Source organism: Anomaloglossus baeobatrachus, chromosome 9, assembly GCF_048569485.1.
Source record: "Anomaloglossus baeobatrachus isolate aAnoBae1 chromosome 9, aAnoBae1.hap1, whole genome shotgun sequence".
NCBI classification, from domain to species: domain Eukaryota; kingdom Metazoa; phylum Chordata; class Amphibia; order Anura; family Aromobatidae; genus Anomaloglossus; species Anomaloglossus baeobatrachus.
Genome location: NC_134361.1, coordinates 158,248,415 through 158,266,567, shown reverse-complemented (window position 1 = coordinate 158,266,567; position 18,153 = coordinate 158,248,415). Strand labels below are relative to the sequence as shown.

General features: G+C 47.9%; 1 protein-coding gene across 1 annotated transcript in view; it reads right to left on the bottom strand.

Moving 5' to 3' along the window:
* The window catches only part of LOC142251332 (uncharacterized), a 61,613-nt gene that overhangs the window by 26,647 nt on the left and 16,813 nt on the right, over nt 1–18,153 (bottom strand). Inside the window, exons 3-6 of the mRNA XM_075324025.1 lie at nt 12,711–12,879; nt 12,431–12,574; nt 10,350–10,478; nt 9,227–9,484 (exon numbers count right to left, since the gene is read on the bottom strand). Of these exons, the coding sequence (XP_075180140.1) occupies nt 9,227–9,484; nt 10,350–10,478; nt 12,431–12,574; nt 12,711–12,879 (700 nt within the window). The remainder of the gene's footprint in view (nt 1–9,226; nt 9,485–10,349; nt 10,479–12,430; nt 12,575–12,710; nt 12,880–18,153) is intronic.

Sequence of the window (18,153 nt, the reverse complement as noted above, 5' to 3'; positions counted from 1 at the left end):
AATTAAGTATTTTAACCACTTCATCATGCTGTACCCAGATTTCATAGCAAAAACTTGCTAACAGGTTCCCTTTAAAGGGAACCTGTCACCAGTTTTTTGCCCTATAAGCTGCGGCCACCACCAGTGGGCTCTTATTTATATACAGCATTCTAACATCGTGTATATAAGAGCCCAGACCGCTGTGTAGAACATAAAAAACACTTTATAATACTCACATAAACCGGACACTGCGGTGGATGTGGGTCAAATGGGTGTCTTTGTCCTCCGGTGTCGGCGCCGCCTCTTTCGGTCATCTTTGTCGCCATCTGTCGTCCTTCTGAAGCCGCGGTGCATGACGCATCCGACGTCATACACACTCGCCAGCATTCAGGTCCTGAGCAGGTGCACTTTGATTTGCCCTGAGCAGGGCAGATCAAAGTATTGTAGAGCTCATGCGCGGGACCGGCGAGTGTGTATGACGTAGATGCGTCATGCACACAGGCTTCAGAAGGAGGACGAAGATGGCCGAAAGAGGCGGCGCCAGCACCGGAGGACAAAACGGCCAATTGAGCCACATCTACCGCAGCGACCGGTTTAGGTGAGTATTATAAAGTCTTATTTATGCTCTACATAGCGGCCTGGGCTCTTATATACATGTTAGAATGCAGTATATAAGAATCCACAGGTGGTGGCCACAGCTTATAGGGCAAAAAACTGTTGACAGGTTCCCTTTAATATTGATATATTAAAATATATGACTTTTTTAAGCAATGTATTATTTGTTTTGTCTTGGTTTTTTTTGTAAGAAATATAAATTAAGAAAACATCTGAAAAGTTAAATAATAAAAAGTAACAGTAATAATTTGCCTATATGATAACGAGGAACAGAGGATCCTATGCTGTCCCTCACGCTAGGCTCTAGGCTATCCCTAACCTCAGGTTTACTCCTAATTGTGGAGATGCCTGAGTCCTGTGCCATGCTATGCTCCTGACCAGATCTAATTTTATTCCCCCCTCCCACCAGGGAAGGAAAGGGGACAACTGAGAAGGAACACAGATAAAGACTGAGAAGGGAAAACCAAAACTCTAACATATTGCACACACACAGGAATAGACAATGAAAGACTCAGGAGAAAAGCAATAGCAGGAAGGTAGCAACAAAAGGCAACAAAGGTTACCTTCACAACCACACTCAGCAACAAGTACCACAATCACCAGATAGCTGGTCTGTTGTTGTGATCCAGACTAAAATAAACTACAGCTGGCATAGAATGAAGGCTCTAGCCAGCATATACAGGAGGGGAGCAGATGTAATTGGCTCCCCCACAACATGTGATAAAAGGAGACTAACAAACAGACTAGCAGGGATTAACTCTTGCCAGCCTGCCTATGAACTACCACTCTGCAGGTCAACGACTGAGTCTGCCTAGTTTGGTCAAAACACCAGATAAGTTATCGGGCAGAGTGTCAGAATCAGTAGTCTGAACAGATCCAGCCGCCGCCATGACAGTCGGCAAAGTTTGTAAAAATCTCTGTTTGACACATACGTATATTGTAAGTGAAAAGACATGAAATGAGATATGAGGAATAAATATTTGCCCTTTCAGACAGATGATCATTCTCTTTAAAGTTTTGGAAGTAGAAATGAGTGGCTCATTTGAAATTCGAATTTGCCAAATTTTTCATCAAAAAGTGATTTGCAGCAAATAAGGTTTTGTAAATCTCAATGCGGGAAAGCTTGTAAAATACACATGGTGGAGAAGAGAGAAAGAGGACTCTGTTGCCCAAAGAGCTTAACAGAAGAGACTTAACCAGTGACTCTGGAGATGGAGAAGAACACTGCCATACAAACTGTGCTCCACTGGGAACCGCTGATTTGTGATGGCCCAGGTGCTGACCATCACTCTAAAAGGTGTAATAATTCCATTACAAGTCTTAGGCCGGAGGTACACTTGCAAGTGACTCCTGCATAAATCGCACGAGTCTCGCATCGCATCACCCGCCATGGCCGCACCCTCTCCTGACAGGAGCAGGTCGGCTGCATGTATTTCTATGCCGCTGAAACGCTCGTGTGGCGCCCTGGCCTAGCCAAGTCGTCACAGATAACACACAAACACCCCACCCCCATTAGACAGGGACACCAGCCAAACAAAAACCCTTGTTGCCTCCCTCCAGTGTCTGATGTCCACACCAGGTGGGGCGGAGCCAAGCGGTTCACAGGCCTGGAGGAAGGAAAAGTGACAGTTGAGTGTTGAGCAGTGAAGAGAGAGGAGTGAACACTTGGGTGTCTGGGTTTGTGGCCCAGGCACTGACAGCCGTCTGCAGGAGTGGAACCGTAGGATCGGGGTCGGGCGATGGCCCGCTGGTACCGACCGGGGAGCGAAGTGAAGCCAGCACAGGGCCATCGGACCCCGGCCAGGCTTGGAGCCGCCGTCAACAGATCCGAATGTGACTAGAACCCCAGGGGTTTCATAACAGCAAAAGTCCCGATTGAAGGCAACCGCCCACACCGTGAGGGTATATAGCTACCGCCTAAGGCTAGAGACCCAAGGGCCAGCGTCTGCGGGCAAACGGCAAACGGGCTCCTCCGGTACCCATACACCGGGGAGCGGACTACCATTGGGCATCCATAGTAGTCAGAAGGAGAACATCAAGGTGCAGGGAAAGACAGCCGCCATCACCTGTCCGGGGAGAGACACTGCAGCCGGCTGCGGGACCTGTTGTGAATGTTTGTTATGTTTTGGCTGCTGGGAGGCTCCCTCTGGTGGCCAGGAATGGTTTGGACTTGGACCAGGTGTGTTGTGCAATGGGTGTTTCCTTTGCTAACTCTCTGCTTATTTAAATCCTGGTCTGATTGCAGGCTGTTGCCGGATGTCAGTTGTTCTTTGTATCTCCAGCCTGCTTCATCCTGCTCTACACCACATCTATCCCAGATAAGTGCTTGCTCTTTATTTATTGTCTGATTCTTTTGCTTATCTGGGTTTGTCATTTGCTGTGGTTATTTTCAGTTTATTTGCATGCAGGGATTTTCCCCCTCAGTGGTTTTGGCTGGGGAACTCCCTGCAGTTCTGTTTGGAGTATAGCTCCTTTGAGTTCATGTGTTTGCGGCTTGTTGAATTTGTTATGATTCTTGTTTTCTGTTCATTGGTATGACAAGGGCACCTGGTATAGGACGGAGTTCAGATCGTGCGATCTGAGGGCCTTTTTGTACTATCAGGAAGTTGGTATTTTGCAGGGTTTTTCTCTGGCCACCATCAGTCCCTTTCCTGTCCTTTCCTATTTTAGTCAGTAGGGGCCTCACCTTTTGCTAATCCTGTCATCTATCTGTGTATTGTGTTTTTCCTATATCACCGCAGTCTTTTAATGTGGGGGGCTTGCTATTCTTGTCTATTTTCTGATTCAGAGAGTCATTTATCTTTCCTACCTTTAGGATAGTTAGTTCTCCGGCTGGGTTTGCGGTGCACAGGATGTTAGTTCACCCCTCGGCTACTTCTAGTTGTGATGGTTAGTAAGGGGATGGCGGCCAGATTAGTTGCCAATGCTCTTGTCACCTTTTGCCAATGATTTGTGGTGGTCTTCCATGGTTCCGGATCATAACAGGGACCCGTCCATCCAGCCGTTTGGTTTACCGAGGATTTTGCACCTTTCTTGCTGAGTGAGTACACCCGTGCCATCCGGCACCGCGCCGCGCTGTCCATGCAACCCTGCACCTCACCGACCCTGCCTCCCCGTCACATCATCGGGCCCCGGGACCACCGACTTCTACCCACAGAGGGGGAAAATAACATCCCAGCTGCTCCCTACCATCGCTCCCGGGATCCCCGTCACCAGCAGCGGTGGTGCCCATCTTCACCACGACCCGTGGGTGGCGTCACGGACTAAATTCCCCAAACCAACCACCCCTTTCACTCATGGGCGAGGAGCGCCGCTCGAGTCCCCGGATCCGGCCTACCGCTCGAGCCACCGAGCAGCCATCGCAGCAGCGCCGGACCCGAGCGTTAGCGAGCGCAGCGCAGTGGCGTCCTCCCCGCCCGCGACAACTCGGTGTCACGAACAGGATTGAACCCCTCTACTTACCAGTAGAAGTGCGCCTTGTGATCTCCGCCGGCGGTGTCCGGCCGAAAATTTTGAAGCGCCGCCATCTTGGCGTGAAAATCTCCCGCTCGAGCGTCTTCTCCGAGCAGGGAAGGCGCGAAAGCGAAGCCCCGCCCCCAACAAACGGAAGTGCTGAAGAGTATCAAGGGGGCGCGAGAGTGTGTCTGCCTGATGTAGCCGAGGCTATAAAAGCGGGGACACCAGGATTCTGCCAGCATTTGGTTCCTGGAACACGGCCACGCATGATGTCCCGTCCGTCCGGCACCGCGTAAAACCCCGAGCCCACGCCGGGAGCAGCGGTGTGGGTGGAAACCCGGACCGCACAGATGTGCTGCTGCCTTCAAGCCCAGGTCCGGTTCCTGATGGAGCGCTGGGTGGCTGAGATGGAGGAAGTGGCGGCAGCCGTGCGGAGACGCGAGGTGGAGACAGAGTTGGAGGAGCGGGCAAGCGACCCACGCCCCTATGTCCGAGAAGGACCGGCCGCTGCAGCTGAGGGGCCCGGCCTGCGCCCGCTCACCCTCCTGCCTCCCCCGCCATCCATGTTGGCTGCTGTTGCCCCTCCACTCGGTCCGCTACCCCCAACACCGATAGCGGAATCCAACCCGTCCACCCTGGAGGACCGGCCTGGGGGAGTTGTTCGGGAACGGCCTGTGTCCCTCTCGCTACCGTGGAAGGCCCCGCGGGAAGTAGCCATCCGTGACAAGGAGCCATTGGCCCCGGAAGTGGCCGCACCTGAAGCCATCCCGGCTCCGGTAGTCCGCCCGGCCGTGGAAGAACCGGCCGCTGCTGGCCCGAAGGCTCAACCGGTGAGGTCAGCTAACCCTGAGTCCCCCGCCTCGGCTGAGGCTGCGCCGGGCCGCAACTGCAAAGCCGCAGTCCAGGCCATGTCACCGCAGGACCCCCATGAAAGAGAACCGGTAGTGGCCGGTGTGGGTGCGGTCCAGCGGGGCCCGACCCGGGCGCAGGGGTCTGCCAACACCCCATACTGGGACAGGGAACCAAACCCGTTGGGCCGGGAGATTGCCGCCAGAGAGCAGCAGAGGGCCTAAGTGATGGCGAGGGTGATCAGGGAGAAAGATGCACTCCGCCATGCCACCTTTCGAGTGTGGGGCCCGGTGTACGAGGGTCAAGTCCGGCAGTTCGACCAACGGAGGGGGTTTGGCTTCATCTATGAGCCAGGCCTGGAGGCCGAAGTATTCGTGGCCCGCCGCGATGTCAATTCGCACCTCCCCACGGGCCATCCAGGTCGTGATCTATTGCCGGGCGACCTAGTGACTTATACCCGCTACTGCGGAGAGAGGGGCTGGTTTGCCCTGGATGTAAAGCAGAGAAAGAGCCGCAGTGAGCAGATGCGGCCCCTCCTCCACCAAGCCATCCGGATGTGGAGCTAGAAGAGGTCCTGGAGGAGTATGACCTTAAGTAATGGCAGCGGTCCGCCGTTGCAAGCAGTTGTCCCCCGTTGGGACCCTCAGTAGTTTGATTTAATGACTTTAATGAACCGTGACCTTCATCTGATAATCTACCTGATTATTCCGGCCGTTGCCGGCAAGTTGTCCCCGGAGGGACCCTGTGTGCTTTTACCACCTGCATGAGAGACTACTCATGGACATGGCCGAGAACTGGCAGGCCACACACGAACTTGTGGGCTTGTAAATAAGTTGAGGGGTGATAATCCGTTGGAGCCGCCTCCGGAGAGGCAGATTGGAGGAAGGGCCCGCAACAGAGCAGGCTGGGGCCCGGCCACCACCAGGACCGGTGGCCATCCTCCGGGGGTCAGGGGTCCCCCAAGGACGTGGGGTCCCCTGAAATGACAGCCGGGTGCGAGTAACCGTACCCATTCCCGCTCGGGCAGCCTGAACCTGGACTGGGGTCAAGGGGTGCTGCCCACTTCTTAGGGGCAGCATCAGGGCTAGGTTGCTTGGGTGGGAGAGCGGAAGACATCTGTCCGTCCGTCCGTTATTATTAAAAATGTTTTGTTTATATGTGCAACATTTGAAGTGTCCTAACAAAAATACTTATGTTTGAAAATGTTTACCTGTTATTTATATTTTTTACAGTTTTGAAAAAAAAAAAAAAATAAAACCGGTGATGGACGGGCAGCCCGCGGACGGTCTGCATTTCACCAAGGGGGAATGTGGCGCCCTGGCCTAGCCAGGTCGTCACAGATAACACACAAACACCCCACCCCCATTACACAGGGACACCAGCCAAACAAAAACCCTTGTTGCCTCCCTCCAGTGTCTGATGTCCACGCCAGGTGGGGCGGAGCCAAGCGGTTGACCCCACCCACCAAGGAGTTCACAGGCCCGGAGGCGGGAAAAGTGACAGTTGAGTGTTGAGCAGTGAAGAGAGAGGAGTGAACACTTGGTTGTCTGGGTTTGTGGCCCAGGCACTGACAGCAAGGTTGGCAGACGGTGGTGGCCGTCTGCAGGAGTGGTGGAGCAACGCGAAACCGTAGGACCGGGGTCAGGTGACGGCCCGCCGGTACCGACCGGGGAGCGAAGTGAAGCCAGCACACACAGGCAGGGCCATCGGACCCCGACCAGGCTTAGAGCCGCCGTCAATAGTCAGATCCGAATGTGACTGGAACCCCAGGGGTTTCATAACAGCAAAAGTCCCGATTGAAGGCAACCGCCCACACCGTGAGGGTATATAGCTATCGCCTAAGGCTAGAGACCCAAGGGCCAGCGTCTGCGGGCAAACGGGCTCCTCCGGTACCCATACACCGGGGAGCGGACTACCGTTGGGAATCCATAGTAGTCAGAAGGAGAACATCAAGGTGCAGGGAAAGACAACCGCCATCACCTGTCCGGGGAGAGACACTGCAGCCAGCTGCTGGACCCATCCATCCAGCCATTTGGTTTACCGAGGACTTTGCACCTTTCTTGCTGAGTGAGTTCACCCGTGCCATCTGGCACCGCGCCACGCTGTCCCTGCAACCCTGCACCTCACCGACCCTGCCTCCCCGTCACATCATCGGGCCCTGGGACCACCGACCCCTACCCACGGAGGGAGAAAATAACATCCCAGCTGCTCCCTACCATCACTCCTGGGATCCCCGTCACCAGCAGCGGTGGTGCCCATCTTCACCACGATCCGTGGGTGGCGTCACGGACTAAATTCCCCAAACCAACCACCCCTTTCACTCACGGGCGAGGAGCGCCGCTCGAGTCCCCGGATCCGGCCCACCGCTCGAGCCACCGAGCAGCCATCGCAGTAGCGCCGGACCCGAGCGTTAGCGAGCGCAGCGCAGTGGCGTCCTCCCCGCCCGCGACACTCGTGTCCGGAGAGAATCTGGCCGTGCCGGGTGATGCGATGCGAGACTCATGCGAGTCACACGAGTCACTCGCAAGTGAGACTCTGATCTCTGACGCATCAGTAGTATAAAAAATTGTGCAGAGCATGTTTTTTTTCTGAACTGCAAATCGAATCACAAAATGTTCAAATTTGAGTGACACTGCGGATTTTAGGAAAATGGGCTCAATCCTCCACATATAGAATCAATCTTCTCTACTTATAAGCCATTTTTCCTTTTGTAAAATAACATTCTATACATTTGCACAGTTATAATACCAGAATACCAGGTTGTCACCCAGGACAGAAGATGATAAATCACCAATACCCTTTTCACTTTCTTCTTTACTAGTTCTTGCTATTCAGTAACAAAGAAAATGAAACCTTCCAGAGTTGGTCCTCTTTTTTTCCAGGGACCCAAAGCAGCCTCATGGTTTATATCCATCATATGCCCTTGTTTCTAAGACAACTGCAAAAATATTGCAACTTTGGATGTTTTTAGCTTTGCCTACTTTTTGCAAATTGTGGAGCTTATGTGACGCCCTGGACTAGTCAGGTCGTCACAGGGTTCTGCGCAATCTTTCTCTCCCCACGCAGGGCTCAACCCCCCATGATTATGGGAACCTAAGCTGCAGTACTGTCTCCACTAGCATTCACAAATCCTAGATACACCTTCCACCACACCCTGTCAGGCACACCAGTGGGCTGCTTAAGCAGGAATAGGGCCGCCCACCTAGGAGTCAGGCAGGGAGGTGGGAGGTGTCAAGTCAGTTGGTAGCCCTCGAGCTGTGAGGAGCTCTGAGGAAGCTGGGAGTTGTAGCTCCCAGAGGTGAAGCAGACTAGGTCACAGACGGTGATCTGGACCTAGAGGAGTCGGTCCCCCGGTCACAGTGGATTAAGGCTAGGTGCCTGAGACGTCTTGGAGAACGGTCAGCAGCCTTGGCCTAATCACTGGTCTGGGACCAAAGGCACGACGGGGTACACGGACCCTAGGTCGGGGAGAAGCTTCAGGCAACCCAGCAATTAACCTGTGGAGGACAGGATCTCTATGGACTGTTCTCACGAAGCTCAGAGTTCGGGGGCACTAGCGCAACAAGGGGCATAGGGCTTTACAAACAAGCAGCCCACTGAAATCCCAAGCGTGAGCTCCTGAGAGCAAGCTCTTCTAGTTAGCCACAGTGGGGAGCGGGGCCCAGAAAGCTCTAAGCTGACGGGCCACAAAGGACACTTTAAAACTACTGTGCCAAGAGGCAGGTCACGGACCACCAGGCAGTGCTGCAGGGGACGGGAACTGGACGATCTCCCCTCAGGAGACAGCGGCAGTCAGAGACTTGGTTTACCCTGCTGTCAGCGTCTTATTTATTGCTGAGTGAGTACCTAATTAAACCCTGCAACCAGTGAGCCTGCGCTCCCCCTGCACCCCACACCACCATCCAGAGTCCCGGGGTAATCCCCTACCCGTGGAGGGTCACGTCCCCTAGCTGCCCCACTCCATCACCCCGGGTACTCCCAACGGCAGTGAGGGTACTCCCAATTACCGTACACCACGGGTGGCGTCACAAACTATATATACCTCCCCTGTAAATACCCCCCTTCTTCATTTGAGAGTGGCCCCTAGCCCCCGGGTCCGGAGACCCACGAGCCACAAGTAATCACCACTCCCGGATCCGAGCGGTTCGACCCCTGCAGGGGCGGCACACTTATCTAAAGAGGCCATGGCAGAGTGAAGGCCAACAAATTCATCAAAATGTATATCACAAAAGTGAAATAAATTATGACAGAAATGTTGTCCGGTCTGTGATAGGAGAACATGGAGGATGGTGCACACAGCGGATAAATTGAGTGATGTTAGAATTACCTGGCATTTCAGAGTTTGCAGCTGTTCCTTTAGTTGAACGACATCCTGCTCTGTTGTGACACTTTTAAGTTCTTGCTTATTTTTCTGGCAACGAACCTTCTTGTTCGGTAATTTGTGGTCTTCACTTGGCAGATAATTTTTGGAGACTTGCTGACTCTTGTTAGAAAAATGATCAGAACCTTCCTTATAGTCCTGCTGTATCATCACGGGAGGAAAAATGGGTGGAGGAAGATCTGAATGGACGGTCCCTTTTTTGACCTGATAGGAGATAGGAGAGGTGACATCATTAATCTCGGGTCTCCTTTAATTTGAGAATCTTCTCTTTAGTCTCATATGTATCAGCATTAGAGCTAAAAGGAACCAACCTCCAGGATTTTCCTATATAACCTAAAGCCAGTGCTATACTGGCACTATCAGGCTGATTCACTACATATCTTTAGTGGTCAGCTTGGATGTATAGGTTTTGAAATCCAAGAAAGTAAAGTTTATAAAATCGGCAGCTTCTTGAGTGACCTCACCACATGTCCTGCTAGTGAAAAGTTAAATAGATTGTATAATACTTATTCTAATTCTAACAGGGGCAGGGATAACGCTGAATACTTCCCCCCGCTATTATCTGATCCTCAGCTGCTGTCACTTAAGAAGCTGCTGATTTTATAAACTTTACTTTCTTGGATTTCAAAACCTATACATCCGAACTGATCACTAAGGGTATGTATAGAATTAGCCTGATAGTGCTAGTATAGCACTGGCTTTAGGTTATATACGAAAATTCCGGTGATTGGTTCCCTTTAAGCAATTTACAGGTCTCTGGGCAGCAGCCATGTTGGTAGTCAATGGTCACCGAACCAGAACACTAAGAATTTCCTACTACCTCCTTGGCACTTTTTCTCATTAATAGACTCACCAGATTTCATGCGTGTGTTATGTATCAACTTAATGACATCTTGGGACCCACTACTCAGAAGAGACACTAGGGATGCAGCAGAAAGTAGGAAGTTTGCATTACCCGGGTCTAGCTGCCATGGACTACCAATGTGGCTGCTGGACCAGAATTCTGCTTTTTTTTTGTTAAACTCAAACTAGCATATATTTATTAAATCTAAAGAATGACAATACTTACACCATGTGCCCCACACTGAGAGAGTTCATTGTAGTGCAGCATAACTTCCAGATGCCGCACATACTCCTGCAGCTTCTGATTTCTTTTCATCTCTTGAACCAGTGAAGTCTCATAATATTCCCTTTTATTCTGAGAAAATAATCAATTAATGAAAAATAAATGACATTTACATTCAAAACATCAGCATCATTTTTCCCCCCATGAAATTAAAGGGAACTTGTCACCAGATTTGTGCCCTATAAGCTACAGCCACCACCAGTGAGCCCTTATATACAGCATTCAAGAATCTGTAGAACGTAAAAAACAGCTTTTATTATATTCTCCTGCAGGGCAGTCTGGTCCGATGGGCGTCGCTGGTTTCAATACGGCACCTCCTCTCTTCCTTCCATTGCTGTCCTCTTTCCTAGCTCTGTGTGGATGATACATCCTACGTCATCCACACAGAATCCGCCATTGTAATCCTGCACACTCGCACTTCTCTCTGCCCTGTTGAGGGCAGTGTAGCAATCTGTTATATACTGTATGGCCTCTAGGGGTCTCACTACTTGTATGTGTGCACCACAGAGAAGAGGGAACTCAGATGATGTCCAGTAACAAGATGAGGACATGTTCAATTTTGATCTGATTTGTGGATCCAAATGCCCATTCATGTACATCGATCTCAGTAAAAATGAATGTAATCTGTGTAGTTGTTGGGAGAAACTTTGAATTTTTTTTTCATATAAGAAAGATTGATTATACAAGTATAGTAAAATCTGACATACGAATAAAAAAATGGGTCCAGCAAGCTGAAAAAAAAGTTTGCTTTCCACATATAAGAAAAAGCCTGCTGTGTGAGTAAGGGCTTAAAGGGAACCTGTCATGTAAAAAACACTATTAACCTGAAGATATGGGGTTCATCTGCAGGTTAATAGCATTCTGAGAGCCCAGCTGCTGAGAGGAAATGACCTTTTTTCCTCCAGGCAGCCTCCGACTTTCAGTCATAAAGGCGCAGATGGTGTGGCTTCAGTCACTGCTCAGTTCATAGTGAGCGGCAGCTGTAACCACGCCCCGCACTGACTGACAGCCAGCTCAGTGGTGCATTAGTCCTGAACCAGCTGTCAGTCAGTGCCGGGGGCTTGGTTACAGGAACTCACTATGCACTGAGCAGTCACTAAAATCATACCCCTATGATTGAAAGCCGAGCTTACTTTATGATTAAGTAGGATCAAGATGAGTCTCAGAATTTTTATGACTTCTTTTTTTTTTTTTTAAACGTTGCAATCAATAAATCAGTCAAAAACATCTAGAAACCCTTAAATCTGTCTGTAAATAAAAACAGGCGAAAACATGTAAGATATACTTTAAAAAGGGGACAAAAAAAGGTGAATATAAAAAACATACAAAAAAACCCCGCAACAAACGGGTGCAAACGCAGTAATGAATCAGGCCCTAAAGGCTGCTTTACATGCAGTGACATCGCTAGCGATGTCGCTCGTGAAAGCACCCGCCCCCGTCGTTTGTGCGTCACAGGCAAATCGCTGCCCGTGGTGCACAATATCGCTAGGATGCGTAACACGTACTTACCTTCCTAGCGACGTCGAAGTGGGCGGTGAACAACCTTTTTTTTAAGGGGGAGGTTCGTGCGCCGTCACAGCGACGTCACACAGCAGCTCGCCAATAGAAGCGGAGGGGCGGAGACCAACCGCATTAAAGACACACCCACCTCGTTGCCGGCAGGACGCAGGTACGTTGTTGTTCGTCGTTCCCGGGGTGGCACACGTAGCGTTGTGTGCTGCCTCAGGAACGACGAACAACCTGCGTCCAGAAAGACCAACAATCTTTTGAAAATGAACGACGTGTCAACGATCAACAATTAGGTGAGTATTTCTGATCGTTAACACTCACTCGTAGGTGTTACACACAACGACATCGCTAACTAGGCCGGATGTGAATCACGAATTCCGTGACCCCGACGACATATCGTTAGATACGTCGTTGCGTTTAAAGTGGCCTTAACTCTTTTCTCATTATTCGGATGTGAATACATCTGTTTTATTGTGCACGTGTGGAATATCAAAGGATCATAGGAGTTTTTGTACCTGCTCATGCTCCAACTTCACGCTGAGTTTATCGCTGTGTTGCCTGAGGATCTGCACTTCATCCTGCAATGTCCTGGCCGTATAATGCATCCTTTCTGTTGTGTTGCGATAAATTTCATCCCATTTTTGGTTCAGTTTCATCAACTGGAAATCAGAGTACAAATGTAAACAGTTCCTCAGATACCAATTTCTTGGCCCAAATCTCCAATATAAAAATATTTAAATAGCTCATTCAAAATCATAAATTCAAAGTTTAAACATAAAAGTAATTAAGAAATACCTCTGCATTGAGCTTACGAAGCTCGGTATTCTTGTTCAGGAGTTGTAACTTTTCCTCGTCAGAGACCGTCACTGACATACTTTCTGTGATCACAGTCCTCTGGCTTTCAGAATCCAATCTGTCACCCATAACAGGGGCATGATGGACCAAATACGGCACAGAGCCTTGGCTGTAAATCAAAGCCGAGAACAAAATTGTTTATTTATTCGCTTACAGAAACATGTGGATTATGGAAAAGAACAGATATGAGCAAAACGTCTCTGCACAAATCGAATTTGGTATTCATATTATGAAGGTTGTTGAGGTTTGCGAATCTGAACAATTTGTGAGCTGGAAGTCTCTTTTAAAATATAAATCTATGGAGCCTTGTTCTGAGCCTTGCTTTGGCACTCAATAGACTTAAATTGGAAAAGTCACTTTCGAGTCATGCAAAGTGCAGCATGTTCGGAGAGTTTGCAGAGTGGTGACGTCCCTGAAAAGAGTAGCAGGATTATGGAGAAGGTGGCAGTCGGTGAGTATATCAATACACTCACACTATAATACATGTACATATGCACAGATTTATTAAAAAATGCCTGACGAAGGTAATCAAGTTAACGAAATGTACGTCGGAGTGCCGGCTTCTGGACCCGCCTTTCCACGTTGCCACAACTGCCAATCTTTCTATCGTAAGTTTATCCCGGATCTGCACTTTATTAAGTGGGTATAATGGGAAATTAGTTAGCCTTGGGTTCCCTTATATATTCTTATAGTCTTTGAAGTGCCTATCCTAACTTTGTATAGAGGGACAAGGCTATTTTAAAGGCACAGCTAAGGGATGAGGCTGATACTCATTGTAATGATACTCATTGTAATGATGATGATGATGATGATGATGATGATGATGATGATGATGATGATGATGATGATGATGAGGATTACAACTCTGGCTATAATCAGCTATCATAGAGTGGGGCAGAGAATGACACACCTGGGTTATTGAACACACTGGAGGGTATGGCAGTTTGGTTGCTTACATGCTGACACGGATAGCATCAAGCACAGGGTTAACTACTTTATAGCCATACTTTTTAGACCACTGCTATTAAAGCAAAATGCAGGATTTTTTCCATCTTCCAAAATTGATGCAAAATCAGCACATTACAAGGAAAAGCCACTTAACCAGTTTGTTATAGTTTTTGTTGAGTAGACTACCTGTCAGCAGCATGTCTGGACAGGAGGAAAAGAAATCTACCCTGTGCAGGGGGGTAAATATAACAACAAACCCGAAACTGCTCCCAAATAAAGGATCATTTTTTGACGGCTAAAATAAGAAATTGCTTCTTCCTTTTCCAAACACCAAACCTGTAGCTGATCTCAAAAAAGAATAATTTGGGAAGCTTAATGAAGCCATTTCATCTTCATTTTCTAAATGCCATACTGTTGGGACTCCGAAAGGGACCGGGACCTACAAGTCTTTTTAAGGCACTTGTGTAAGTGAAATACCGCCCACATCACTTTGAAGAAAATGTTATGTTATACAGTAATATGCTTTTTTTAAATGTGCTTTCATATATTTGATGGTTGACATGTATTTGGTCAGGCACATATTAGGGTTAATGTTTGAGACTGGCCCAGGATGTCACGGGTGTGTCACAGGTGACAGTCATGTGGTTTCTGGCCATAGAAGGTCACAGCGTTTGGCTGCGCAGAATGCTCTCTGGCTTTCAATTGTTCCTGCTGTCAGTATTCATTGGTATAGGTAGCTTTCCTGCTGGATTCATCTCTCTGCCTTTTGGACCCAGCAGGAGCTCAACTTCCACCCAGCTGATGACATTAGCATGATCTTGATGCTTAAATACCCCTTCCTTCATTGGACTGGTGCTGGTGATATTTTCAGTGCATTCAAGCCTTGGTTGCAAGCAGGTGGTTTGTACTCCTCTGTGGTATCATTGCTGAAAACTCTTCTGAACTTCTATCTGTGTCATCTTTGGATAAGTAGTTCATGCATTTTCTCCCTGTGTGTCCCCCTTGTGTCTTCCTTTAGTGTTTAGTGGTGTAGACAAAGAGCTCATCCCACCAATTCTCTATTTAGGGCCCTAGGGTCAGGTATCTGGCTCGGCGCATAAGTGCGGAACCTATCAAGGGCAGTGAGGGACCCCAGGGACCAGCAGTAGGTTTGGTCAGGGGTCACCATCTTCCCTTTCCCTAGACACAAAGTTTCCCTTCCCTTTCGCCGTTCACTTAGTACTTCCCGTACCTAGCGTGACACAGGATGGGAGGAGTTATATGAGCAGACAGGGGAGATATTTCCTAGGAATTGACAGACCCCAGTGTTCAGTAGTGCAAGACAGTTAGCAGACTGTGATGCTACATGGTGTTGTGTCTGTAGAGTGAAAACATCAGATAATATGTCCTGAGGACCAAGGAAACAAGATATGTTATAGCCTGGAACAGTTGATAGAATGGAATATCTAATAGGCCAGAATCCATGTCAGAGAGGCTGATTAGATGATATGGAAATAAACCCAAGGGAAGTAGAAGGCACATGTAAAAGAGGATTGAAAGAAAAGAAATTGTACTAGCAGCGCGCTAGTAACAGTTGTCTACGTTGAAAGTAAGCTCAGTTGTCCATATTGAAAAGAAGCTATGGTCATGGGACATGTATTCTGCTAAGGAAGGCAGTAGACTTTCAAGATTGTAGTGAGGAATCATAGCAATGTACCCAGATGAGCAGGGTCCTCACTAGTCAATTGGGAACTGAGAGTTGCTGTGAGTGACCGTAGCGTTACACCTTGGCCCATGCAGCCCTCCCAGGGAAACTAAAGTCTCCCATATTTGTTGATCCCTATTGTCATGAGATGCAAGAGTATGAATTGCAAGGAAAATGAAGTGTCATTAGTTGTAACCAAGAAGTGTTCATGCCTGCTGTCACGCTAGATATAGGGAAGTACCAAGCGAACGGCGAAAGGGAAGGGAAACCCTCTGTTTAGGGAAAGGGTAGATAGTGACACCTGACCAAACCTACTGCTGGTCCCTGGTGACCCTCACCACTCTAGATAGGTTCTGCACTTATGCGCCGAGCCAGATACCTGACCCTAGGTATCCCTAGTGCTGGGTCCTAAATAGGGAAAGGATGAGATGAGCTCTTCGTCAACCTCACTGAACACTATAGATGACACAAGTAGAACACACGGGGAAAATGCATGAACTACTTATCTATAGATGACACAGGTAGAAGTTCAGCAACAATACCATAGAGGAGTACAAGCCACCTGCTTGCAACCAAGGCTTGAATGAACTGAAAATATCACTAGCGCCAGTCCAAGGAAGGTAGGAGTAATTAAGCACCAATGTTGATGATCAGCAGCTGGGTGGAAGGTGAGCTCCTTGCTGGGTCCAAAAGGGGGAGAGATGAATCCAGCAGGAAAGGTAACTGTACCAATGAATACTGACAGCAGTGACAATGGAAAGTCAGGGAGCATTCTTTGCAGCCAAACACTGTGGCCTTCTATAGCCAGAAACCACATGACTGTGTCACCCGTGACACCTGTTTAATGCAAGAAAAACACATAGAAGCATTATACCTATTATCTGATGTACATAGTTTATATCAAAGAAATGTTCAGTAAAAAGAAGTTTATTGGTGAACTTTGGTCTCCCTCGTTCGTCTTCATATTATCTGGTCCTGCCCTGCCCAATACAGGGAGACAAGTGGCACACCCACGACTGCCACCCCACGCCACATTACACTTGGATGCTTTGGAGCACTTTCAGTTTCAGATAAATTGCTTCAGTCAGAATCCAAATTTTCACCGAAACTGGACAAATTGGATCCTAAACGAATTTCAAAACGTTTGCTCATCTCTACAAAAGAACTATTAATATAGGAAGATCGGCTCTCACTTTAATTTATCTTTTGTCTTGAATTTTTATTCCATATTTCCAAAATAGCCAATAATGAAGATAAAAGATTAATGAAAGTGAGTGCCGATCTTACTTTATCATGGATATTGGAGTTGCCACACTATGATACGAGCACCACAGTGCCCGCCTGATTATTCCCTTAGAAAACAACTATTGGGAACTGTATAGGATGTGCACACCAAAAATATAGCTACTCACACATGCAGAGACAAGCAAAAGGGTAACAATGGTTTGAACTTTTGACTTTCCGGCTCCATATCTCTCCATCCACTACATCTTTGAGTGTGATGCTATCTTAATTTTATAAACAATCAACTTGGCTAATACATCAATTTTACGTGCAACTATTTAGCATATGATTAGTTATGCAGATTCTTCTTCTCATGTCACTGCATTGTTACTGTTTTGCTCGTAGTGGGTTTTTCTTTTTTTAAACGTCTTCCTTTATACTATAAATTATAACCTGTTATCACATTCCCTAATAGCTCAGTGTTTTGTCAAGTTGATTCCCAAGCAAAAGGTGATTGGATCACATCGAGTAGCAGCCATGAAGTAGATTTCCCTAGAAAAGAGAAACGGCATCATGCAGGTCATTGATAGCCATTGACAGCCAAGAAAATTGCCAAACTGCTTTATGCGAGTGCCATGACAGTTGGAAAAATACGGAATGAAGTCCATCCATCCATTCAAAAGCTAAAAGGTGGATGTCCAGACAAAATATCTTCAACAGGTTGACTCATCACAAGGTCCATCAGTTCTTGGTTTGACAAACACATCAGTGGAGGCGGCTCGTATGCATCGGAATAGTGAGATCACAGACGTCCATGTAAGCACCGTGCGATGCATGTTACTCAAGTCTAGAATGGTGGCACGAAAAAAGTGAAGAAGTCTTGACCTCAATATTATCATAAGAAGCATCAGTTCAAGTTTGCAAAGAAGCACAAAAAGTGAACAATCGAAGATCAGAAACTGGTGATTTGGAGTGATAAGACAAAAATCAATAGACTAGGCTCTGATGGGTGCAAATGGGTCTGGAAGAAACAAGGAAAAAAGGGGCTAATGGATCAAGATATTGCAGTAACTGTCAAGTTCAATGGAGGAAGTATGATGATATGAGGATGTTTCATAGCCAAAATCATTGGATAATTGACCAAGATCGATGGAGGTCTCAATGCTGAGCTATACAGTGTGTCTACCCAAATTGATGATGCACTACAACTTTGTAGTTCACTTTTTTTCTCTATCTCGTTCCGTTTTTGAGATAAAAATGCTAACTCCGTTGTTTTCCACCAGGTGGCGCTATAGGTGGTTTCATTGCGTTGCGTATGGCTACTTTACCATACCTAGACACTACTTCTATGCCTATAGCTGCCGCCGTTCTCAAGTTAATGGCGGTGGACAGGATTTGGGTAGACACACTGTATGTGAGTATCTTACAAGGTGAGTTACTTTGTACATTCAGGCACTAGGGGTATGATAAGGACGACATAGTATTCCAGGAGGACAACAACCCAAAGAATATGTCAACGTTGGCAAA